Genomic DNA, 26,605 nt, shown 5'->3' with positions numbered 1-26,605 from the left:
GATGGGATAGGATCAGAAAATTTTACTGATCTTAGTATAAATATCAAATACGCCTTTTGTACATGTTCGATCCTGTCAATCAAAAATGTATGGTATAGCCTCCAAATAAAGGCGGCATATTCCAATCTGGAACGAACGAATACAGTAAACAATAATTTCAAGGTATAAGGGTCCGTCAAATTTCAGCTATTCCATCGCTTAAAGCCTTAGACAGAAAATGATTTTGATAAGATGAAATTAATATGGCTATTAAATGAGAAACGACTGTCAAAAATTACACCCAAATCCCTAGATTCAATGACAGATTGAAGTACGATATTGGATATGCTATAAGAAGTATGAAGGGCAATAGGGGTTTTGGAAAAATTGACATGACAGCATTTTTTGATATTTAAAGAAAGTTGAGATTTTTGACACCACATAACCAATCTGCTTGAAGCCTGCAAAGACAGTTGTGCTATTTATAATTGATAATATTTTCAAATCGTCAGCACAGAACAGAAAATTACCAAATGAGAAGCATTTGCTAATGTCGTTTATGAATAACATAAAGAGTAGCGGACCTAAAACACTTGGCTGAGACTCACCAGAGCAGGCAACGAAAGTTTCAGAGGAAATACCATCAATTGTGACTACACAACGCCTTCCGCATAAATAGGATTTCAACCATTGCAAGAAAACAGAGTGAAACACAAGTGAAGATAATTTATGTAGTAAAATATTGTGAGAGACTCTGTCGAAAGCTTGGAAAAATCCGTGTAAATGCAGTCGACTTGTTGCCCTGCTGAGAAGGCTCTAATACAATATTCTTAAACACGCCGAGATTAGACACTGTGGACCGTCCAGTGACGAATCCATGCTGATTGCACGAATTAAGCTTTTAGTGGCAAAGGACTTCTTTTCTCTGACAATGGTTTCAAAAAGTTTAGAAATTGTTGACAGTTTGGAAATTGGGTGATAATTCCAGTCAGCGACGAAAATTCCTGAGGACCATCATTTATTTAAGATTATTTTTAAAGGTGAAATAACTGCCAGACATTTCTTGCGTAATATTACAGAAAGCCCATCGATATCAGTCTGTGAGGAGGGTTTTAAGCTTAATATTCCAAGTTCGACATCATCTTCTGAAAGAAAATTCAGAGTTGAAGATTGATTTCTAGACCGATCTAAAAAGTGATAAGAATCTGAATCTCTATCATTCTGAACGAAATTAGATTGGAGAAATTCTGCGAAAGGATTCACAGTCGCTAATGGCGTGTTAGCAGATTACCACCATAATAAATAGCAGATGGAACACTACTACATGATTTCTTAGTCTTAGGGCTAGATTTAATACTGTCTTCATTACTTAGAATATAATTATTGCGAAGAAATTTTTTAAGCAATTGAATTTCATGAGGTTTTAGGACAACTGATCCTTTGATTTTTTTTTCACTTTTCAAATAGCTTATTTTATAAGTTTTTTAACTTTCTAAGTTCTTTTTGTACCACGGAAGTTTGAAAGGTTTTTCTCGAATTAAAGGAACATTTTATAAACAAATTTCGAAAACATGAGATTTAAACGCTGAAAAAGAATCCGAGAAGAAACCATCCCAGTTAGTATTTAACAGTACCTAAGTCATTCAAACAGAAAAATCACACAGAATAGTTAAATGCGATTTTATCAACTGGTTTATTGGAAGCTAATTCATAAAACTCGACCTTAAGAACTAGCGCGACAAGATGTTTATCTACAGGCGAGAATGCCGAATAGCATTGGGATACGGTACTATTGATATTTTCGTTGACAAAAATGAGATCTCGAATTCTGTTTAGCTTGTTCACAAAACAATTTAGTTGTACTAAATGAATGCTGCAAATATTATCAATAAAGTAAACTTTCAGTTCAGAGGTAACATTGTTAGGTATAAGACCATGATTCGAGAAGCTATTTGACCACATAACATTGGGAAGGTTAAAGTCACCAAAAACACATAAATGATCATCTATAAAGCCGTATGTGCAAGCGATGCAATAATATCTGTATGGTTCCATGTGTAGAAGTCCACGCAAGTGGGGAAAGTTACTGATCGCCATTCACTTGGGAGTGGCCAGGACGATTCTTCTACATATGGTTCAAGCAGCTCACAACGTCCGGGATTAGCCCACGTATCCTCTGGTTAGCTTCCGAACAGCCGTTCGGGAGTGAGCTAAAGTGAGAAGGCGAAGCATCCCAGCATAGCTGGTTGTGCGCTGGGTTTGGGACCCGCCACTTAAAAAGCCCCCCCAATGAAAACAGCAACAAAGCCTCGGATGAGAACTCCCAACACTGATGACGACCCCTGGAAACGAAATAAGGAATACGATTTGAGGGCATGCACCTGGAATGTCCGGTCCCTTAATGGGGAAGGTGCCTCTGCCCGGCTGGTTGATGTCCTCGTGAGAGTAAAGGCTGACATCACTGCCATCCAAGAGATGCGATGGACGGGGCAAGGTAAGAAAAACATAGGACCTTGCGACGTCTACTACAGCTGCCATGTAAAGGAGCGCAAATTCGGTGTCGGATTTGTTGTGGGAGAGAGACTTCGTCGCCAAGTACTGTCGTTCACTCCGGTGGACGAGCGTCTCGCAACAATCCGCATCAAATCGCGATTTTTTAACATCTCGCTAATTTGCGCCCACGCCCCGACGGAAGAGAAGGACGATGCGACCAAGGATTCTTTCTATGAGCGCTTGGAACGTTCCTATGAGCGCTGCCCCCGCCACGACATAAAAATCGTGCTTGGCGACTTCAACGCCAGGGTGGGCAAGGAGGGAATTTTTGGTCCCACAGTCGGAAAATTCAGCCTGCACAACGAAACATCCGGTAACGGACAGAGGCTGATCGACTTCGCCGGGGCCCGAAACATGGTAGTCTGTAGCACCAGATTCCAGCATAAGAAGATTCACCAAGCTACCTGGCTGTCTCCAGATCGAAAAACGCGAAACCAGATCGATCATGTTGTGATAGATGGAAGACACGCTTCTAGTGTATTAGATGTACGTACGATCCGAGGACCCAACATCGACTCGGATCATTACCTTGTTGCAGCCAAACTGCGCACACGCCTCTGCGCAGCAAAAAACGTACATCTACCTACGCAAAGAATGTTCGACATCGAAAAGCTGCAATCACAACAGACAGCCAGAAGATTCGCCACTCGACTCTCACTCCTGCTCTCGGAGAGCACTGCCCAACACACCGGCATGCGCGAGCAATGGAGCAACATTTCTCGTTCTCTACGTACCGCCGCCGAAGAAGAAATCGGATTCCGGCGAGCCCGAAAAAACAATTGGTACGACGAGGAATGTCATGCTGCCGCCGAAAGAAAAGATGCCGCCTATAGAGCCACGCTGCGATCGGGCGCAACGCGAGCCATGTGGGATCGCTACAGAGAGCTAAAAAAGGAAGAGAGACGTATTATCCGACAGAAGAAACGAGAGGCCGAAATACGTGAGTGCGAGGAGCTTGAGATGCTGGCCAATAAGAACAACGCCCGAAAATTTTACCAGAAAGTTCGGCGGCTTACAGAAGGTTTTAAGACCGGGGCGTTGTCCTGTAAGAACAAAGACGGCGATCTGGTGACTGACGTACAGAGCAATCTTAAATTATGGAGGGAACACTTCTCGAACCTGTTAAACGGTGACAGCTGCGCATGTCATAGAGAATGTGAAGATCCCGATACCCCAATCGTTGACGACGGAATTGTCGTTCCGTTACCCGACCATGACGAGGTGAGAATAGCAATATCACGGCTAAAGAACAACAAAGCCGCGGGCGCCGACGGACTGCCGGCTGAGCTATTCAAACATGGCGGCGAGGAGCTGGTAAGGTGCATGCATCAGCTCCTATGCAGAATATGGTCGGATGAAAGCATGCCTGCCGATTGGAATTTAAGTGTGCTCTGCCCAATCCATAAGAAGGGCGATCCTGCAATTTGTGCCAATTACCGCGGGATTAGTCTTCTAAATATCGCCTATAAGGTTCTAGCGAGCGTATTGTGTGAAAGGCTGAAACCCACCGTCAACCAACTGATTGGACCTTATCAGTGTGGCTTCAGACCTGGAAAGTCTACCATCGACCAAATATTCTCAATACGCCAAATCTTGGAAAAGACCCATGAAAGGAGAATCGACACACACCATCTTTTCGTCGACTTCAAAGCTGCATTCGACAGTACGGAAAGGAGTTACCTGTATGCCGCTATGTCTGAATTTGGTATCCCCGCAAAACTAATACGGCTATGTAAGATGACGTTGCTCAACACCAGCAGCGCCGTCAGAATTGGGAAGGACCTCTCCGAGCCGTTTGATACCAAACGAGGTTTCAGACAGGGTGACTCGCTGTCGTGTGACTTCTTTAACCTGATATTGGAGAGCATCGTACGAGCCGCAGAACTTAATCGCTCAGGCACAATTTTTTATAAGAGCGTACAATTGCTGGCGTATGCCGATGATATTGACATCATTGGCCTTAACAACCGCGCTGTTAGTTCTGCCTTCTCCAAACTGGATAAAGAGGCAAAGCGAATGGGTTTGGTGGTGAACGAGGACAAAACGAAGTACCTCCTGTCTTCAAACAAACAGTCGGCGCACTCGCGTATCGGCACCCACGTCACTGTTGACAGTTATAATTTTGAGGTTGTAAAAGACTTCGTGTATTTAGGAACCAGCATTAACACCGATAACAATGTCAGCCTTGAAATCCAACGTAGAATCTCTCTTGCCAACAAGTGCTACTTTGGACTAAGTAGGCAATTGAGCAGTAAAGTCCTCTCTCGACGAACAAAATTAACACTCTACAAGACTCTCATCATGCCCGTCCTAACGTATGGCGCAGAAGCTTGGACGATGACAACATCCGATGAAGCGACGCTTGGAGTGTTCGAGAGAAAGATTCTGCGTAAGATTTTTGGACCTTTGCACGTTGGCAACGGCGAATATCGCAGACGATGGAACGATGAGCTGTATGAGCTTTACGACGACATAGGCATAGCGCAGCGAATAAAGATCCAGCGGCTTCGTTGGCTGGGTCATGTCGTCCGAATGGATACAAACGCTCCGGCTTTGAAAGTATTCGATGCGGTACCAGCTGGTGGTAGCAGAGGAAGAGGAAGGCCTCCTCTGCGTTGGAAAGATCAGGTGGAGAAGGACTTGGCTTCACTTGGTGTGTCCAATTGGCGCCGGTTAGCACGAGAAAGAAACGACTGGCGCGCTTTGTTAATCTCGGCCAAAATCGCGTAAGCGGTTATCGCGCCAATTAAGAAGAAGACTTTATATAAATCAACATTACAACTAGGCGGTAATTAAGGGGCTAATATAGGGTTTTCCAAACATAGGTGTTATTTTGATATTCAAAGAAAAATGTTATTTTTTAATATAAATGATCGGATGTTTATTTCATTATAAAGAGGAAGGTATGCCGATAATAGTGGAAAATAACATCAGGCAAATGACCACCACGACCACGCTTACAGGACAACATCCTTTTCTTGAAATTTTCCATAACCGAATTGCAAAGTGGCTGCCCTATGTCCTCGATAGCCTTACGAATTCCATCTTTGAGGTCTTGAATCGACCCTGGGCTATTGGCGTATACTTCTCTTTCCCGTGGCCACAAAGAAAAAAGTCACAAAGTGTTAAATCACAAAATCTCGGTGACCAATTGTGCTCACCCCTTCGAGTGATAACACGGTCCGGAAACTTTTCCCGTAAAAGATCGTTGCTTTTGTGGCACGTAGCGCCGTCTTGTTGAAAATAAACGTTGTCCAGATCAACGCCATCCCATTCCGGTCATAAAAAATCGTTAATCATTTGTCGATAGCGCAATCAATTCACCAATAACACCTGTTATTGGAAAACCCCTTATATACCAAGAATCTGTTGAACCTTTTACGCGTTGATCATTACACAGTTGATCCAACATGGGATTAGCGTAAATGGCAATTTATTGATAAGCGCATTTTCGTATAATGTTAATAAAATTGGATTATAATTGGGGTTTATGTCCAACCCACTTTCTATGCCGATATACATAATTATATACATAGATATACAATTGGCGCGTACCCCCTTTTTGGGTGTTTAGCCGAGCTCCTCTTCCTATTTGTGGTGTGTGTCTTGATGTTGTTCCACAAATGGAGGGACCTACGGTTTCAAGCCGAATCCAAACGGCAGATATTTTTATGAGGAGCTTTTTAATGGCAGAAATACACTCGGAGGTTTGCCATTGCCTGCGGAGGGGCGACCACTATTATAAAAAATTTTAGTCTTTCACCGAGATTCGAACCTACGTTCTCCCTGAATACCGAATGGTAGTCACGCACCAATCCCTTCGGCTACGGCGGCCGCCATGGGGCCAGAATTGATGAGCGTAATTTGAGCTGCTCATAGCCTCCGATGAACTGCAATTAGGGCGCCACCATCCAAGGAGCATCCAGTTCTCAAAGAGTTACGGTCCTTGCGAAAGACATTATATAGATTTGAATCAAAATATTCATTGTCATAAAAATTTGCATTCAACCATGTCTCAACGAAAATTATTACATCAAAATCCATATGGGCGCTACGAGTATACATATACCTACATATGTATGCATCAGACTTAGTACGCATACCTCTCATGCTTTGAAAACATATCTTTAACTCATTAAAATATGGGCAGGAGCTATTTCTTGTGCGGTACGTCTTCTTTGCGGTACGTCTTATTTTTGAAAAAAAACATTAAAGGGGCGTACTTTAACGTCCGCAGGCCAGAGCACAGAATTCATAACTTGATCATAAAGAGACGGCGGGACTCCTTGTTTGAAGTTAATCCTTTTTAAAGAGTTTATATCCACATCCTTTTAACGAGTTTGAAGCAGGCATTCTGATTTTGGCGAATGTTGGATTTTTTGGCAGTGTGTGATATAATATTGCCCTTTGACTGAGTGACTGAGCTTTGGAATGAAGAGAAGTGTATCCATTTTTTCGTAGTGCCTTTTTTGGCTTTCTTACCCACAGTAGCCCACTGTGCATTAGTATGCGATTGAGCCACTGTAGGAGAAAACATAACGGCAGAGCTCTTAGTAGTTATGCTGAAAACAGTGAACACCGGACGGAATCCCTTACCGCAGTCCCTTACCGTGCACAAAAACTCACCCCCGAGAACAACTGCGTTCTTTTAATTACATATTTACACAATACATCGGTTTGTGTGTGTATGTGTTTCGTTGTATCTACACAATGATACCATTGATACTTTTGCTTACACACTTTTTCACACATCCGCGGTATCAGTTACAATTTTTCATTGTTCAATAAACCAAAGCCAAAAACCAACAAATGCAAATAGTTCATTTATCTATTATATAATTAACATTATTCATTAACAGTATTTTTAAGCTATTTTAACAAAAATTATCATTTTTCTAAGCTTATTTTGTAAATGATTTCGAAATGTACTGCTTGGCAACACTGTATAGTGAGAGAGCAATCAGCTGTGTCGGTATTACGGGATTTTTTGAAACATCGTGAAATAAAATCTACGGTACTACGATACGGAAGGAAGGAACTTTTCATTTACATGGGGTTCCCATTAGTTTGATCGGAACAGCTGAGTCGGGATTGCGTTTACGGTGTTCACTGTTTTCAGCATTACACTAGTGCGAGAGTCAGGAACAGCGCACAATGCAGGTTCCGCAGTCGGCGAATTATTGGTATCTTTGGCGACGGCAGCAGCGGCAGCAAAAGTAAGAGAGCTTTTTGCATTAACTATAGCAGCAGAAGACGTTGAGTGAATAAAGTCAGCGGTAAAAGCAGGAGCAGTAACGCTCTCCACCTGACTCTTTGCATTAGGCTGTAGATTTATGCATATACAGTTATTGTTTGTTACTGAATTTTCGCGCAAACACTTCACTTCCGCAACAAGCAGAGAAATTGCAGAGGATAGCTCATCAATGCGAAGCTTACTCTGCAGCGAGTGAATTTCTGATTGAAGAGGTTCACTTTTGCTAATTAAGGGCTCTTTATCATCACGCAGTGCATTGATCACAGCAAACATATGCGCATTATAAGTTCTAAGAGAAGCAATCTCATTTATTATGGGTCTCAACGTTGTTTGTTGTTGTTCCGCAAATCAATTTCCCGTAGGCAATTTATAATTATTAAAATCCTGGTTCACACTCTCATCTAATGTAATTGGAGGATTAGTGAGCGAATAGATTCGCGTCGAATAGACCCGATTTACACGAGGAGACATCTGGAAGGGAAACATTTTGTTCAAGGGCGAAGGACGGTCGGGGAAGAGAGAAGGGATTTTGTCTCCCGTACTCGGCGACACGCTTTGCTCTTCTTATTCGTATTTCTTATCTTAAAGCAATTTTTGACAGTTGCTTCATTCGTTTTCTTCTTTCGTGGAAGAAAGTTCTAAGTTATGTGTTGGTTTTCAATCAAAGGGAAGATAACAACGATGACAAACATCCGAACGCTGCTTGGGAAATGCACGATTATTTTTGCTAGTAAAGTAGGTATAATTTAAAATAGTTATGGGACATGTTTATGTTGATTTCTAATTTTTCCCTGCATTTCTAGATAGTCAAGTTAATTATTTACATATGAAGTATTTTTAATTTAATTTTTTTTATTCAAGTATAAGAATTTATAAATATATTTCAATAAAAAAACAACAAATTATTAGTTATTTAACCAGTTTGCATTTTTCATTCATATATTTAAGAAACTGTTGTCGAACGCTCTTTGCTTTACATGTAAGCGCGTGGCTAGAATACAACCGAACCAGACGATGCTTAAGTATTAAATGTCAAAATGTCGCGGAAACATTTTTGCCCGTGTGTACGCGAATGAAACATCAAAAGAGAATTTCCAGTGTCTCCCTTCCAGATGTCTTCTCGTGTAAATCGGGACATAGCAGCGCAAGAAGAATCTAAAAACAGTTTGTCAGAATTGAGTAAGAATTCAACATATGTAGCTCGGCAATATCAAAGCCTTTCTATATATACACGCCTTGGGCAATATGTTAACGCATTCCAAATGAAAAAAATTCTTTGCACTTAGTACATCTGCACTTTAGGATGCGATCGCTCAGCTTTTTGCCCACATACGCAGGGCATTGTGGTAATACTGATATGAAAGCTCGTTATTGTTATGAAATTACTGTAGGCACTATCTGACAAGTATTCATCTTAATCACTTTAGCAGTATAAACTGTTGGCTATTAAAAAAAAAAATCAGGAGCGATCAAAGACACGTCTGCACGCTTTAATTATAGATTTTATAAAGCCAGTATGATGACTTACATTTCTAAAACAATGCGGAAGATTTACATACTATACATTCTAAAATCCCACTTTTTTAAGTTTATCACGTTTTTTATTCGTCTATTATTCATTACAACCTTTAAAAACTTATTAATAATGGAAGTTGTAAAATACGATAGATTTTAAGCCTACGGTGGTAGATGTAATTCACCAAAAAAATGGTATAGTCCGGACATCGGTAATTTGGTATACCTTAGCTGGTTTAGGTAAGAAACTTTATCATTACAGAAATGCATTCGGAGGTTTTGCAATATGAGTAGCAGCCCCTATTAAAGCAAACATGTGCCGCCATTTGTTGTTGCTGGCTATGATGGGGTAGAGAGAAATAATAACAAAGAATAATTTATTCTATAAAATTGCGAGGAACTGTTCTTTGGTTCCATATAAATAATTCCCTTGCATGAAAATTGCTATATTTCTCCCAAATATCAAAAAGCAAACAAGGAAAGTTGAAAGTTGAAAAATATTTTTAATCCAATTCCTTGAAAATGGGAAACAATCCATATGCAATTTCTGAAATCTAAAATAGTAGACTAGTTGCCAAAACTTTCATCAACTTAAATGTTAGCAAGTCAAATGCAATAAGAGGGATATCGCTGGTATCTCAGGCTTGAGAAATGTTTGTTAGGGTAGCATACGCGGGTGGCATGTGTTTTGGTGCCAGGGAGGGGCGTCACACGCACTCAACTACAAGGTGAATTTGGCGATGGCCTGTCATGTGCATCCACACATGTCAACAGGAATATTTGTGGTTAGGCACAACGCTGCGACAAATGACATGTGCATGAGTTAATGTGTTCGTACTTGTGTACACTTATACATACTTACATAACTGTACATCTACGCTCATGCAATTCAATATGCATATACGAGTACATAAACACGTAGGTGTATTTAAATGAATAAATATATGCACGTATGCATACTAATTCTGCCAAGCCTACACTCGTATGTATGCAAGAGTATTTATTAAGCTGCAGGCGTTTCTCTAGCTCTCTGGCATTGTTGGCAAATTTTGCAAAATTCTAGGAGTTTATGGAAATGGAATTTAGTAAGAAAAATTTGTGTTTATTTCAAAAATTTAAGGTGGCATTTGATATCAACCGAAGGATGTGGGCACCTCCGATGTACTAGCACACGTATGAAGAATTTATTTGCAATGCCTGATTCTCCTACACATGCACATATATGAATTTATGCATATACTTAAGTATGTGTGTAAGTAAGTTTTTTAGTAGCTGCCCAATAGCATGGAAATATAATTGGTGTGTGTGCTTTTCAGGTTCATTGTCGGCATAATTTCGTGGTCAACTTACGTGCGTCGCATTCCACCCAGCAGCGCACACGGCCGCACATGCATACCCACACGTACACATGCACGAGTATATATATGGATGTATATGCATGTGCATTAGCGGGATGTCTTCGGATAGCTACAATTTGTGAGGTATTTAGGGTTTTGCTTTTATTTTTGCACATAAATAATAAAATAAGCGAATGTTTTTAGATTAGGCCAAATGCCGTAGGAGCCAATGGGCATTAAATATAATCGTAGACACGCGTGCACATGTCACGAATTGCTTACATCTATGTTTTATTTATACGGCTAAGTTGAAGTCACTTCAAATGATTAGGTACTATTTTCGACAGATCAACTGCTATTGGAAAAAATACTTGTTCTGTAATTTTTGCTATTATCCAATACTCCATATAAATATATGAAACAAAACACGAAACGTGCGTCAGCAGTTTAAACCAACTGTTTAAAACGATAATAGCTAAAAAAACACCCTTTATATATATTTATATATATATATATATATAAAGGGTGTTTTTTTTAGCACATTTCGCACGTTTCGTGTTTTGTTTCACTGTCAAACATCTTCAGTTTGGTCTATAATTTAACCACGAATCGTCTTACAAACGAACAACGCTTGCAAATCATTGAACTTTATTATAAAAATGCGTCTTCTGTTGAGAAAGTTTAAGATCCACTTTTTTATCGAAAAATTGTGTTCAGCGACGAAGCTCATTTTTGGATCAATGGGTACGTAAATAAGCAGAATTGTCGATTTTGGAGTGAAGATCAGCCAGAACAATTGCAATTGTATCAAGAAAAGGTCACAGTTTGGTGCGGTTTATGGGCTGGAGGTATCATTGGACCGTACTTCTTCAAAGATGCTGCGAATCGTAACGTAACTGTGAATGGTGAGCGCTACCGCGAAATGATATCCAACTTTCCCCCCCCCCAAAATACAAGAGCTTGACTTGCAAGACATGTGGTTTCAGCAAGACGGTGCCACATGCCACACAGCACGTGTAACAATGGACTTGTTGAGAGGCGAGTTCGGTGAACATTTTATTTCATTAAATTATATGGACTGTACTATCGATTTAAATAAAAATTTCATGCATTTCTCTGAATTTTATGTGTGTTTTTTTGGAAAACTTTCCCATAGCTCTTAAAAAATCACCCTTTATATGGCGGGTACACCCGTTTTATGTATCTGGCCAAGCTCCCCCTCCTATTTGTGGCGTGCGTCTTGATCTTGTTCCACATACGTCAATACCCAAGTCAAATTTAGAATTCTCTATTGAAAAATTCTATTTTCTCAAAATTATTATTGAAAAGTATTATTGTCATGTATATTGCAGAATTTATTGGAACTGTTTGGCTGAACTTCTATTCCAAATTACAAAAAAAAAATAAATCTGCTAAATCTATTTTTTGATTGTATAAATTAAAATTTATTTCATGCGATTAAAAAAAATGATAATTACCATAACTTTGCATTTGGTTTATTTCTTTAAATTGGTATAGGTATAATAAAATACATAGTGTCAAAAATAAAAAATAAAAAGTATATAAATACTTATATATACTAGTAGATCAATTAGTAGGGGGGCTCTACAGTTTTCATACTGTTTCCGAATGAAACTGATCGATGGTGATTTATGATTTGTATCCGTGGTGAAAACGAACTCAGATACTTCTATCTTTCATATTCGGCAAATATGGGCGCCAGCTAATTACTACAATAATGCCTACTCGAAATCAAATAAAAAAAGAAAACTCTCTGGAATACGTATTGAAAATGAATTTTTAAAACTGATCCATGCATATCTTTGAATATCCGATAGCTATTTTTGAATCGAATTTATATTAATAAGGTAGTCTTCACTCATCTACGAATTTCGTCTTTTTAACTTGATTATTTATTTTATTTAATCAACAAACAAGAGGCTTACTGACTATTACATAGGTAGATACAAATTAAGAGGCCCAAGAATATTCTACACAATCTTTCTTTTGAGCCCTTCAAAGGACGCCTTATCGGATATTGTCATCGTCCAAACTTCTACGCCATACGATAGAACGGGCATGATGAGAGATTTATAATATTTGCATATTTACATTGTAATATGTGTATATACATATAACTGGCGCCGACACTCTTTCTTTTTTGGGTGTTTGATTGAGGGAATGAAGGTACCTACGGTTTTACGCCGCCTCCGAACGGCAAATGGTTTTTTATGAGGAGGTTTTTCATGGCAGAAATACACTCGCCATTGTTTGCCATTGTCTGCCTGAGAGCGACTGCCATATGAAAAAACCTTTTCCAGCAATTGGTACGGCGGCCTACATTATAATACGGTGCAGATTAATATCAAGCAAAATTTCAAACGAGTAGACTCTGCGTGCGACTTCTTTGCTTATTTTTGAGCTTAAAAAGTAAGTAAATCGCTCAGGTACCACTTTTTCGTACAATTACTGGCATCAGCCCCAAATTCTCGCCACTTGTTCTTTGTTGAGGTAAAGAAGCAAAGTGGGTGCGGTTGGTGGCAAACGAGAACAAAAAAATGTATCTTCTGTCGTCGAGCAAATAAACAGGTAACACAATCACGCACCTCCATATTAGCACACAAGTCGCAGTGGACAAATGTAATTTTGAGCTATTTAAGTATTGGTGATTTCGCTCATTTGATAACCTCAATAAGAATGTCTATCTAAAATCTATTGAAGATTTATTTTTTCTAACAGTGGCTTGGTCTCGTGGCATTGGTTAGACCATGCATTCTGTCTCTGAAAATATTCAATGAAATATATTACTTGCCAGCGGTAGTAGAGAAAGAGAAAGGCCTGGATCTAAACTAGAATACCTACACAAGTTGAGAAAAAATGCCTCAGGTTAACAAAAGAAAAAAAAAGCTCGACCAAAATCACTTAGGCGGATACAGTATCAAAAAAGGAGATAAGAAATAAAAAATAGTCATGAAACGCATTATTTTCGCACAGAAAGTTGGAATTTTTGTTTATTATTTCATTTACCTAGCAAATCACCGCATCTCCCGAATAACTTATGGCATGTTAAATTAAGAGCATACATAAGCACGCACTGAGTCCCCACAGGCTATAAAGCTTAAATAAATCAATTTACAAACGAACTCCTCCCGATGCAGTGTTACAAATTTTTAAATTTCACTTGAAAAAAAAAAGCGCAAATGCAAAACGATGTGAATTCGCCAGATCTGGCTCCCAGCGACTACTGGCTGTTTGCAGACCTAAAAATTGCTCGCCGCTAAGAAATTCCGCTCGAAGGAAGAGGTTATCGCTAAAACTGGGGCCTATTTTGCGAAAAAAGATAAATCGTTCTACAAAAGTAGTATGGAAATGTTAAAGCGGCGCTGGTATGTTTGGGTTGTTCTTGATGGAAATTACGTTGATAAATAAACCAAATTTTGAACAAGAAAATGTTTATTTTGCTAGGCCCGGGCCTTTTCAGCCCATGTGTTAAAACTATAAGGTATCGATAACACAAAATGTATAACGGTTCTGTAAAAAATGTGCCCTAAACCAGTGTGCGGACTATACCACTTTTGTGTGTTAAATTGCACTTCTACCACATCCACGGCAATGAGCTTAAAATCGACCACATTCTTCAATTTCCAATATTCTCAATAAGTAGAACCTAAAATACGTATTTTTAATGTTTTTTAAATGTTCCTATAAATAGTGCGATTTACTTTTTATTCGGATGTTAGGAAATTGAGTCCCTTCTGTGTCTGAGTCATATGCATGATAAAGTCCAATACACAAGTACGGCAATATTAACTGCTTTCGATCCATCTAACACCTAGCGACAAGTGAATAACACAAAAATTTTCCTTGAGTTCACAGTATTATTTGCGTTTTTCAAAGCATCCCAAGCTTAAAGCATACAAAATATGTTACAGCATAAAAAAATCCCCACTTATGCTTGGAAGCACTGACCTGTACGTTAAGCGGCTATAAATTAAGTCGTTTCATCTTCGCTAAATCGTACTGGATTTGACAATTTTTTGCTGCGGAATTCTCTAGCGAGCAGAAAAGTAGTTACATTTACAATGTACCGTATATGAATATTAAAATACATAAAATTACAACTTAATATCAAACATTTATCAAATTATTCGAGAAGAGAAAGATTGAAGAGAAAAAAGAAATGTACAGAAAGTTAGCGAAGTGGAGCTTAGGCGCCTGCCAAGCCAATACAAACTAACTTTCACTAAGAATAGTAACGCACAAATAATGATATTTCAAAATGCAACTTCGGTAGCTCTGAGTTTAAAAATAAATTCCATCCACATCTTTTTGAAAAATCCTGATTGATATGGAAAAATTAAAAGAACTGGTCCGAATTCTATTGACTGGTCCGAATTTAGCGAAAAAATAATTATAATTAATCCCGATGGTCACGTGCGTCACTCACACAACTTCCACCTTGACTCTCTTATGACCAGGGGTTATTTTAGCTGCCGAGGCAAGACCACAATTTGTTTTATTTCGTATAAGATGAACGTAGAAAATTACATAGAGGTCTTGGATAATGTTTTATTGAATTTTGCCAAAGAATTTCAGGGTGAATCTTGGACGCATCAACAAAACTATACTCCAATCTAAAAGTTAAGCGTACAAGTAAGATTTTCACTTAAAAAAATATATGTATAACGGAAAGCATACAAGCTATTAAATACTACTTTATATTGTTTTTCTAAGAATTAATTTAATATTAGTTTTGCCCCACACATATATTTCCTTACACGTCCTTGAAAATTATTAAATATTTACAACAAAAAGCCGAAATATGCCGTTTAAAATGTTTATTACCCTTATGCCAAAAGGTAAAAAGATTTATCCTCTGATTATTTTATTCCAAAAAATATTGTTTATTCAGTGTCCCATATATAGCATTTAGATATTTCGCTTAAGGCAGACTGACACACAAAAACTGACGCTCCGATATTACTTGAATTTCAAGTGCAAAAGCTGTCTTAATCGTAGTCAATGAGTAATTTGAAAACGGCTTTTGGGAGTAAGATTTTGTGCAACATTGTAAGTTACTTGAGTTGCAAGATATCGTCAAAGGATATTGAGCTTATCTTGAAGCCTATAGGGAGATGTGGTCATACCGTTTTGTGCTATATACTATAAGTAAATATACCAGGCGATGTTATTCAGTTTTTTATTGCATTGATTATCACTGTGGCGTTCGACATCATATATACAACAACGTTGGAAGCACATAAGATTTCGCGATTAGTAGTCTAGTGCGTGTTGGTGTTAGGTGTTGACCATAAATGCCAATTGTAATATAAACTTGATTATCCCATCTTAGTATTCTGTGGAACGCCCGGGTTCTTAGTTACATAAACACTTGGCATCACAGATCTGTTCAATAAAACTTTTTCACAAACGTTGAGGTGAAAATGTTTTTTTTCTTTAAATAGCAATACATTGTGGGTTACTTGGATTTAAGATCAAACCATTATTACTTGCCTACTCGTTGACGTGGTCAAAGTCAATGTGTAAGTTATTTATGCATAGGTTCTGTAAGAATCATAGCAACCCATGATTGTAAGAATCGTAGCAAGCCATGATTTGTAAGAATCATAGTTGGCTATGTACATTTTGGTTCAGCCGTTATTCTTAGTTTTAATATGTACAGTTAGTTGAAATAAAGCAACCGAGCAGTTTAAACGTGCGTTTCCTTTGTTCCCGGATGTGTTATATAAAGGTAAAATTACCTTACAGGTTCCATGATGAAAAGGCCCACTCAAATACAATTGAAAATCATCAGCGTATATTTGCATTTTATTGCGCTTCAAACGATCTTCGGCAGATCGTTGATATCAAAACAAACAGTAACGGACCGAAAATCGCGCTTGAGGAACTCCTCTGGATATGGAAAGAAATCTAGATATTGTATTGCTTATGCTGACGGCTTGGCCATCGACCGAAATATGATATACATATAAGCTATACATATTATTTATTTATAAACCACCGATGATAAAAATTGAAATAATTAAAATTTTAGCCACGGTAGTTTGTCCTTTACGGTATCAAAAGCTTGCATATGCATGTTATTTATTTTTTTTTTTTTTCATCAGTAATAAATTCCAAAGCATTGCACTTTTAATAAACTTAAAAAAAATCTACCGCAGTATTTTGGAATCCCCAACAATTTTTAAGGCTTACGTAGCAAAAAATTTTTACAGTCTGCACACTGCTCTGTACATTTAAAATGTACAAGTAATATAACAAATTATTTTCAAAAATTTCTTAGAAACAATTGAAATGAATAAGGAAATATATTTGAATATATTAAGGCACCATTAGTTATAAACTATATCAGGATAATAACCCAAAGTATGAAACTCATATTGTATGAAAATAGTAGCTCTATAATTGAACAAAAAATATTGCCACTCTCCCCAATCACCCGATCTCAGTTCTATAGAAAACTTATGAGACGAGTTGGAGCGGCGTAATCGACAGAGACTAGTTTCTTCTCCCAGCGAACTAAAATAAAGGTTATAGGAAGAATGGACGAAAATCGGCTCAGATTATACGCAAAAAATAATTAAAAACATGCCAAAACGTTTATCCGATGTTGTCAGAAAAAATGGATTTAGTACTTAATATTAATTCTATTAATTTTAAGCATTTTTGTATAATTATTTTGCTACCGTATTGAAAACAGAATATTAATGTTGCATGAATTGTTGACGATTTTGTGTTTCCTTAACTTCTTTTGTTTATGCCGACTATTGCCAATATATTGAATTTATAATATGCCAAACTCCTATTTAATAAAAAAATGATTTTTTTTTTCAAATTTTATTTAAGAATAATTAAAATTTCGGAAAAAAGCGTAAATCTCGCAAGCGGATAATGGGTGCTAATAAAGTGTGTCAAAAGCTTGGTAAGCAGAGTTACTGAGAAGGAGAGGCGAAGAGGATCCCAACTCATTGTCTTTCAAAAAGCTGAAGCAATAGGGGCTGGAACTTATTTGAGTCTCATGGCAGCAATTTCTGTCCAGTAACCGGTTAAGCCCCAACCAATGTTTTCTTATTTATCCGATAGACGATGTGTGGAAGTGATTGAGGGTGAATGTTCGGAACCTTTCATTGCATCTTCAGGTGTGCCAGAAGACAGAATTTTTGGATCTCTACTCTTCGTCGCGGCCGCCGTAGCCGAATGAGAATTGGTGCGTGACTACCATTCGAGAGTGAGTAGGTTCGAATCTCCGTGAAACACCAAAAAGGAGAAAAAAGTTTTTTCTAATAGCGGTCGCCCCTCGACAGGCAATGGCAAACTTCCGAGTGTATTTCTATCATGAAAAATCTCCTCATAAAAGGACTTGAAGGAAGAAAAGGAAAAACTGTAGACCCCTTCATTTGTGGAACAACATCAGCAAACAAATAGGAGGAGGAGCTCGGGCAAACAAGTACCAGAAGTGTAAACACCTCTTCTTTATTCTATTTATTTTACTCTTCGTTGTGTGTACTAATGATATTAGTAACTGATTTGCGTTTGCCAATTTTTCTCTATATGATGACGATTTGAAAATATTTTTTGCAATTAAAAATATTGAGGGTGTTCGTATGTTGAAATCGGAGATTAATGCGCTCGTTCGCAGGTGTAGTAGCTCTGGCATATCTCTTGTTTTAATGTTTTCATGCTACATTCGCCAAAACTTAAAATGTTTTTCAATCATCTTATATTTAGTATTGCTAATAGATACTTTACTTCATTCTGTTCGTGAATTAAAGGATCTAGGTGCGATCTTTGACTCCGATTTTTCATTCAATGGTCACACTATTTTTATTGCATCCACATCTTACTCAATCTTAGGTTTTATACGGCGTAATAGCTCAAAGTTATCGGACCTCTACACTCTCAAATTACGTTTTACCTCTTTTATTAGCTCTAGATTGGAATATGCAATTTAACTGGAGATCTTGCCACCAATTTGCAATTGAGAGAACTGACCGTGTACGGAAGGTTTTCCTTAAAAGCTTTTCGTCGAAATTCTCAAATATCGTTTCCTATAGTTCCCGTTTGATTTTAATTCACTTAAAGTCTCTAGAGAGTTGAAGGTCTATACTCCCACTGTATTTTTTAGTGTAATTAAAGGGGAAATTAATTGTTCATCCCCTTTACGGAGTAACACCTTCATATCCCTAATAGAACTCATATTAAATTGCTTAACACGCATTATACGTGCACTGCTGCAATTAAGAGAATTCAATGAGTTCCATTCCGCTCGACTTTTGCGTGTCAAGGAATGAATTTTAAGAATTTTTAAACTCTTTTTTTTTTAATTATTTATTTAACTATAGGTAGTAATTTAAGCTCATATCAGCTATTAGCTCAAATTAGCTAGTGGTCTGTAAAAACTAGAATTATGTTTTAGACTTGAAATAAACGAAATATCGAGAGAGTGGCTCGAGAAGCTCCTTTTGCAGCCTTCAAAAACCCCATGACCAGAAGAACTGTGACACATTACATGGTGTTAGTTTAGCAGGCCGTCGGTTCTCAAAGAAACTACCACAGTCTCTTTAGTATGAGCAATCAGTTTGATGGTACCCTTTTCGCCGTCTGTTTAGAGAATATAAGAATGTATGACGACCTCTTTAAAAGGTTTAACACTACTGAATAGCAAATGGATCGCGACTACCCTGCTGTAAATATGTTGCAGTGGGCAGAAACCCTTTGAGACGAGAGTACAGTTAAACTTTTCTTTCCAACTGAGTGTTTTAAAAAACTACTGTGCAAGGTACTCGCTGACAATACTAGCTGCCAATGAACATTTTTGCCATATATGTACAAATAAGTCTCTTTCCTGTTATAACTTTAAGAATGGATCCATTTAATAGACTTCGTTAGCTCCTGTTAAATAATTTCGAAATATACATCCCCACTGGGGGCTGAAATGCTTTAAGGGCCATAAATGCGTCCAGCTATACCTCACTTTTTATTGGATATCAGGATGATAAAAATCGCATAACTTCCGTAAATCAAAGCATTGATACACCTTGCGCCAGCTGATTTTTGAGGTTTTTTAAACTCGAAGCAAAAAAAATTAGAAATTGTAATACAAATATTTTTTTCCTCTGTGTATTTAGGCGTTAACTAAACAAACAGATGGAGAAGATGAGAACACAATGCAGTTGCTTTGAGAAAAATGTATTGCTCGGCTACATCCTTCTAATTTAACTAATAAACGCATATTTATTGTTTTCATTGAAATAATTTTCTTTCTCTTACAACTTTTCCAAAGGTGCGAATTTTTACGCGGATTCTTGAAAATATGCATAGGTAAGACGATAAGTTTGAACGTTGCCTTGAATGTTAAGAAATACTCTTTCGGAAACTTGTTGTTGTTATTCTAAAATATTCATAAGTTTTTTGATAAAGAAAAGTACGCCTTATTGTGTGTACCTGTTCGACCGTTACATCCAGAAGACAGCTCAGTCGCCGTCGTCATTGCCGTCGGTGTTAACGATGCCGGTGTTGGGGCTAAAACTGACGCTGACACAGTCATTAAGGATGACGACGACGAAGGTGATGACGAACACGATGTAGATATGGATGTGGGTATCATTAAAATATGTGCGGAGGAGAGTGTGGAGGGACACGCGGGTACGGATGTTGCAAGTGTTGCACTGGAATTGACTTCAGGGGCTACCACCGTTGGTTTTTCGCTTGTGGCTACGGTGAAAACCGTTACAGATTCGGTCGGTGACGCGGATGCCGATGCCGATGCCAACGCCGATACGGATACCGTTGTGGATGTAGACGTTGTCGTGGAAGTAGCTGCGGTTGTGGGTGTGCTGCTGTTGCTTCTATTAATTGGAGCGCATGTTGCATGCGTCGGAGAGGCAGTCAATTGTTTTTGTTGATGTTGATGCTGATGCTGGAACTGGAGTTGCTGCTGTCCACAATTGCTACTATTTAATCCAGGTGCGTTAATTGCTGTCCCGACCGAATTGGGAGCATTATTAAATGTACGCGTGCCTCCATGATTCTGATGGTGAGGATAAAAGCCAGCGCCACGACTTAAATTTGTGGGCATTGGATAGAATTCAAGCATTGTCTTTAAAGAGTTACAACTGTTTCTATTTTCGATTGAGACAACGGGTTGTCTTCTTTGTTGGTTGTTTACGAATCACTTAATCACTTATTGACTGCATTTGCTTTGGGTTTGGTTTAAAAAGTACGCCTTAAAACTCATTTAAACATATTTTACACTTTCAATTCTGACACATCATGGGTTATCGCGTGCGGCTTTCACTTCATCGACACTTAATTCTTTTTTTATATATTTTTGTTGTAATTTGAATATGAATTATACTACATCTATTACTTATGTTTTGTATATGTATGTATGTTAGTATTTCGGTATTTCACTCCATTCACTCTTTTTACATGCACAACCGTCAACGTCCGCTGTCAGTTCACATGTGATTTGGCAGACGATAAAATCATAACATTTCACTGCCAACACCAATGACTCTCTTTCGCCGCCCGTTGGCATTGTCAGCGCTGAGAATTCCGCACCATGCAGCATGCGAATAATGTCAGTGGATCAACCCTTCGAGTGCGTTCCGAATGTTTACAAAGCAACTGCCTGCACTCGCGCAAGCACCAACTATGATTCCACAATAATAACACGTGAACACTGATAAACACTGGAACAACCACCGAATTCTCAAACAGGGTTTCCGCAATTTCTCCACATGAAATTTCATGCACTACCCGTTAAATAAAAACATTAGTGTTTAAAAACACATACACATCCACGGGTTTTTTTATTGCCTCGATTGTGAAGCCTTTGAGATAAAAACTCTTTTTTATAAAATTCAAAGATTGTAAGTTTTGGCTGATCCTTAATATCCTATTCGCAGCTTTTAAATTTAAAACAAAAAATTATTATTGCAAGGCTGATCTACATATGTTATGCACATATACACGTATACAACCCTTTGATAGGCAAAGCATCTTCTCCAATTCTGGTGTGCTTTTTGATGTGGACTTACAAATACATAGAAGGTCCGAACGGCTATTATCACTTGATGTTTCATGTCCACAATGAGGTTCGAATACGAACCAACCGAAGTGTAGCCACGCACAAACGCTACTCGACGCTGGCGGTCGCAGGGGCTTTCTACACTTTAGTATAATTGTTTAAAGATACTCGTATCTAAAAAGAATCATATCATGAATAACTTATTTAAACTTTTTAAAAATCGTTGCTTAACTAAAAAATAGAAATTTCAAAATTTGGCAATACTGATTAACCAATGCGATATCATCAAATATGTAGGGGTTGCTATTTTAATCCCCGCAATGCGCATGTCCCAGTGATTATTACTCAACTACGGACACCGTCTGAACCCTCATTTGAGTACATGTGAAATGTTCCCTCTGCTAATGGCTGTGTGAGTGTGTTTGTGGCCATAAAGGAAATTACTCATGCACGATTAAGTTTTCCTTGTGTGTAAATGGAGAGGAGGTCACATCCCACATGTGCGCTGATTGGCTGAAGCTTCTCTATCTTGCCATGCATTTCAATGATGTCAAAGTGAGAGCAGAGAATCGATTTGCCGAGTTCGTTGGGAAATTTTTTGGCGCTTGTGTAATCGGAACTTCCAAGAGGGGAACATTTCTGTAAAATCGGCATAAATTCAGCTAAAGCATGTTCTTTTTTTAAATGTATTTTTCTTCTTACCGCAACAAACTTCATGGTACTTTTCTGTGCAATGACTGCATTGGCGAGTACTGAGTGGTGAGTGACTGGCGTGACGAATGTTTGTGTGGTCTGCGCCAACGGGTGAGGAAGCCAGGGCAGGCAAAACATTTAGGGGGATGGGCAAAGATGCAAAAAACAGTGAAAAGAAGGCAGACTTCCTCGCTAACTTGGAAACAAAGTGGACGACACTTTCTTTTGAAAAGAAAAAATGGTGGCCTTGTTTTTGTTCGTGCCAACGCTATGTTGTTCTTGTTCAATTTTTATTCGTATTTTTTTTCTTTGTGGTCGCAAAGGCAGAACATAAATAGCACAGAAATATACTGTAGGGAATGGTGGTAATACAGGGTATTACAAAAGTTAGTTGGAGTAAAAATTGTAAAAATACCACTCACATATTATATTTTATGTGAATAGAAGGAATGAAAAATATTTGTTAAATAGAAAAGGTAATTAAAATAGAAATTAGATTAGATAAAATTCCAGTACTATTTTAACATGCTCATCCCCATCTAACCTGCATAGGCGAAATTAATAAAACCTTCGTAGACGATGGTAAACTTTATCAACAGCAATTAGTTTAAGTTATAAACTAAAACAAATTTTGTATAGGACTTTATAGATGCATTCTCACTTTTATGCTTATAAAACCTAGTTTTCACAGAAAAATTGTACTTACATATATATTGGGCTAGTTAACAACACCCTTTCAGTGAACTTTTCGCTTGAACGACTACAATAACAACCACATCGAGTCTACTTAGAAAGCCAAACCAAATATGGCGTTGCTACGAGTACGAAAGTTGGTTTCTTCCATTTTCCTTTGTTCATTTTGTTTGGCTTGGCTTTTGCCTTTATGCTGGTACCAAGTTTCCTTCACCACTACTTTTTCGACTTTTTCTGTTATGGATCAGTTGATGCGTGGAAATATTTATTCTTGTCGTTTGCTTTTGTTTTTACTTTTACTGTTTTTAATACGAGTAATACAAAGTGTGTGCGTGTGTGTGCATATCTACATGAATAAGGAAGGATGGGCATGTGCATGGACCAGCGTTAGGGTTCTAAGAACATTGGCAATGTTAACATTGCAACCATTTAAATTTCTAACCAGACAACCAACCATTCATCTAGGAGCACGATTTCAATTGGTTTCTCAAGTGTTTACTGTGTTGTACTATGAAGATGTACGGTTGGAGTGATATGCTGTTGCTTGGGGACAAAAGCAAAACACTACAAAAGCGCATATTTTATTTGCATACATACATATGTGCATATGCATGTATGTTTGGAAGCGTACAGCAAGTATGGATTTTAAAAATGCATGCTTTAAGTAGAGTAAAAATTTAGCTTAAACTGAAATGAGACCATTCACTAGCTTTTCTTTTAATGGATGTTGGAATAACGCACTATCCTCAAGTAGTTCTCTGATACCAGGATAACCCGCTAACCGAAGTAAATTCCCCTTGAGGTTGCGCCGCTGGCACGAAGAAAACATGGTGGACATCTTATTCCACGTCGTTTCCACAATATCACAATCACGTCATATTTGAACTTATACAGTTATACCTCAAAAATTTACATAGATAAAAATATACTTCGTGGTGCATTCTGTTTATCTAGCATCCCCGTTTCGGAACGCAGCGTTATGTCCTACGACTTTTGGTCGCGTTGTCCCATTTATTTTGTCAATCAAACATGATTTGCTCGCACAATAATCTTACTTAAATTTTTGATTGTGTTTTAGACAAAATATTTTTACAAGCACTATTTCGACAAGAGTGTTGAGAGAAACAAGTTCACTTAACAAACAACAAAAACCACATCATTTGTACTAGACAAGAAGAGAGTAGAAAATAAAACTACTGCGAAATTATTAACAGACTTTGGAGATTCTTTTAAATATGTTTTATTTGTTCTCCCTGTGTGGTATTTCTCTTTTCAATAACTTCAAAGATTATGTTCAGCATTGAATCAAATAACTTTTGCACTATTGCACTTAGATGAATGAAGAATGGCATCCTTCAGTTCTTCCTTTGTAGAGCACTGCTAATTTCCTCCATACTCTGCTCGAATCAAATCACCCCACACGTTCCCCATGATAATGAGAAATGGAGAAATTGCTGGACACTCAAGAAAGGGAGTACATTGTTCAGCAAACCAACTCAAAGTGCGAAGAGCTGAATGGCAAATCGCATTATCTTGCCGGAAAACAAAATTTTCGCCAAAAGCACATTGAGAAATGGCAGCAATTTATTCGAAAGTAAGCGTATGCACCTTCGGGATTCATGCGTGTTGATGGGAAGTACATATTGATCCATTCCAAATGTATTCACAGCGCCCCACATCATAAGTGATTCACTGTCAAAATTTATTTTTGAAAAGCATCTTGGCTTTAAACGCAAAATCTCTGCAATATTTACTAAATCCTCCTGGCACAGTTTAATTTTAATTTCTTTTGATCAGAAAAGATAATCTTAAAAAAATTGGTAAAATTTGAAAAACTTCAACATTTTTGAAAAGCTGTATTATTCATTTTAAACTAACAGATTCTAAAATGATCCGTATAGTAACGAGCGAAGGTTTTTCGACTCATTTTGTGATCAGAGGTAAGTTTTGGAACTGGCTTCGTTCTTTTCAGTTTGGAGAGAACTTAATACTACCCGAAGACTTTAAAACTTGACTTAATTAGCGCGAAAAACACTGAGGTCACATTAAGCCTTGATATCACGTAAGCCCTTTGTACTGTCTCGCGCTCCGCGAATGACTTTTCGCACTTTACGGGTGTTCAAAATTTGTTTTCATCCGCACTTGTAGCTGCGTATTTTTTTTCCTATTAGACGGCCTATTCCCCGAAACGAAAGTTAAACCTTTTTATTTTCCTATCTCTGTAAGGTGAGTACCACGCGAAATTTTCATATAAAATGGCAAAACATCTTCAAATTTCTACATTTCTTAATAACTGTACTATGCTTTTATAATTTTGCAACACTTATATTTGTCTAATATTGTTTTTGTTGAAAATGTTTCATTTTCAAAACACCATTTCTCCAGATCCTCTGCAGCTTAAACATCTGGCAGCAAGATTTCATAAGTCGCTTCGGAAAAATTTGACTGGTACTTGTTATGTACAGGCAGTATTCGTACTTGAGGTTGAGCAGGGTTCAATCAAGCGCAATAATTACATTTTTTCAGAACATACAAAAAATACTTATGTTACGTTTATGTCCTTTAATAATATTTGTAAATAACAATCAAACATTTTTGAACATTCATAAAATTTCTTCAAGTCTTGTTTTTGTAAATACTTACATTTGCTTGGATATGTATGTTTTTATTATAGAGGTGGCAAAAAGCATTCAAAGCCGAAAATTGTGAGATTTGTCTTTGTACTCAACCACTAAAAACTCCCCACATCCCCGTTTCCTAGGGAGAGCGGCCTATTGCCTCTTTATGAAGATCTGCGCTGTTGCTTAGCGCGACGCATTTTGGTGGCTTTTATTTTTGCCATAGCAAAAGCATAATATCGACTACGTTATTAACCATTATTGGCTTCCCAAGCTTAACACTCAACTCTTCCCTTTCGAATTCAAAACGGCAGAAAAAAAAAATACTTTGCGTCTTAAACTAAGTTGTCACAAAACGTGCAGTACGAGCCGTTCTTATGCTTAAGCCTATGCAGATAAGATTTGAAGCATCCATGCCCATTAAGTACTTGAGTGAGGTAGAAGAATATCTGTCCATATCTTCGATTTATCCATTTAGAGATATTCGGGATCAATCCTTATGTCCATCGTGGCAAGTACGCTCGGCCCTTCACGAAGGAGCTGCAGTTCATTGCTTTGACCCAGGCCGGTACAATATATAGCATGATAGATGATACCACACTGCTAAGTAGCTTGCTAAAATATTGATTAGAATATCTCGTATTCATCATAGTCCGGTTAATGCAGTTCCAGCAGTTACATCCTCCGTGGCTTTACCGCTGGCGTATGTTCGATGCTGCTTAAAGCTTTACCTGTGATCAATCATTACTCCAAGATATTTGATGTACAGCTTAGACTCCAGTACGTGGTCACTTACTATGGGATTTTCCGTCTCAACTATTTTCCAGCTACTGGAAAGAACTGCTTCCGTTTTATGTTATGTAAGGCACAAACGACTATTGGACCCTGGAAGTAGTTTTAGGCACAGGAC

General features: G+C 38.0%; 1 protein-coding gene across 1 annotated transcript in view; it reads right to left on the bottom strand.

The window, feature by feature from the left end:
• LOC129242938 (LIM homeobox transcription factor 1-beta) overlaps positions 1 to 20,838 on the bottom strand; it is a 32,594-nt gene extending 11,756 nt beyond the window's left edge. Inside the window, exon 1 of the mRNA XM_054879889.1 lies at positions 20,104 to 20,838. Coding sequence (XP_054735864.1) covers positions 20,104 to 20,755 — 652 coding nt within the window. The 5' untranslated portion in view covers positions 20,756 to 20,838. The remainder of the gene's footprint in view (positions 1 to 20,103) is intronic.
• Positions 20,839 to 26,605: the final 5,767 nt, after the last annotated feature.

Source organism: Anastrepha obliqua, chromosome 3 (assembly GCF_027943255.1).
Source record: "Anastrepha obliqua isolate idAnaObli1 chromosome 3, idAnaObli1_1.0, whole genome shotgun sequence".
Classification (NCBI taxonomy): domain Eukaryota; kingdom Metazoa; phylum Arthropoda; class Insecta; order Diptera; family Tephritidae; genus Anastrepha; species Anastrepha obliqua.
Note: the sequence above shows the minus strand (reverse complement) of the source record. Positions and strands in the feature narration are given on the sequence as shown.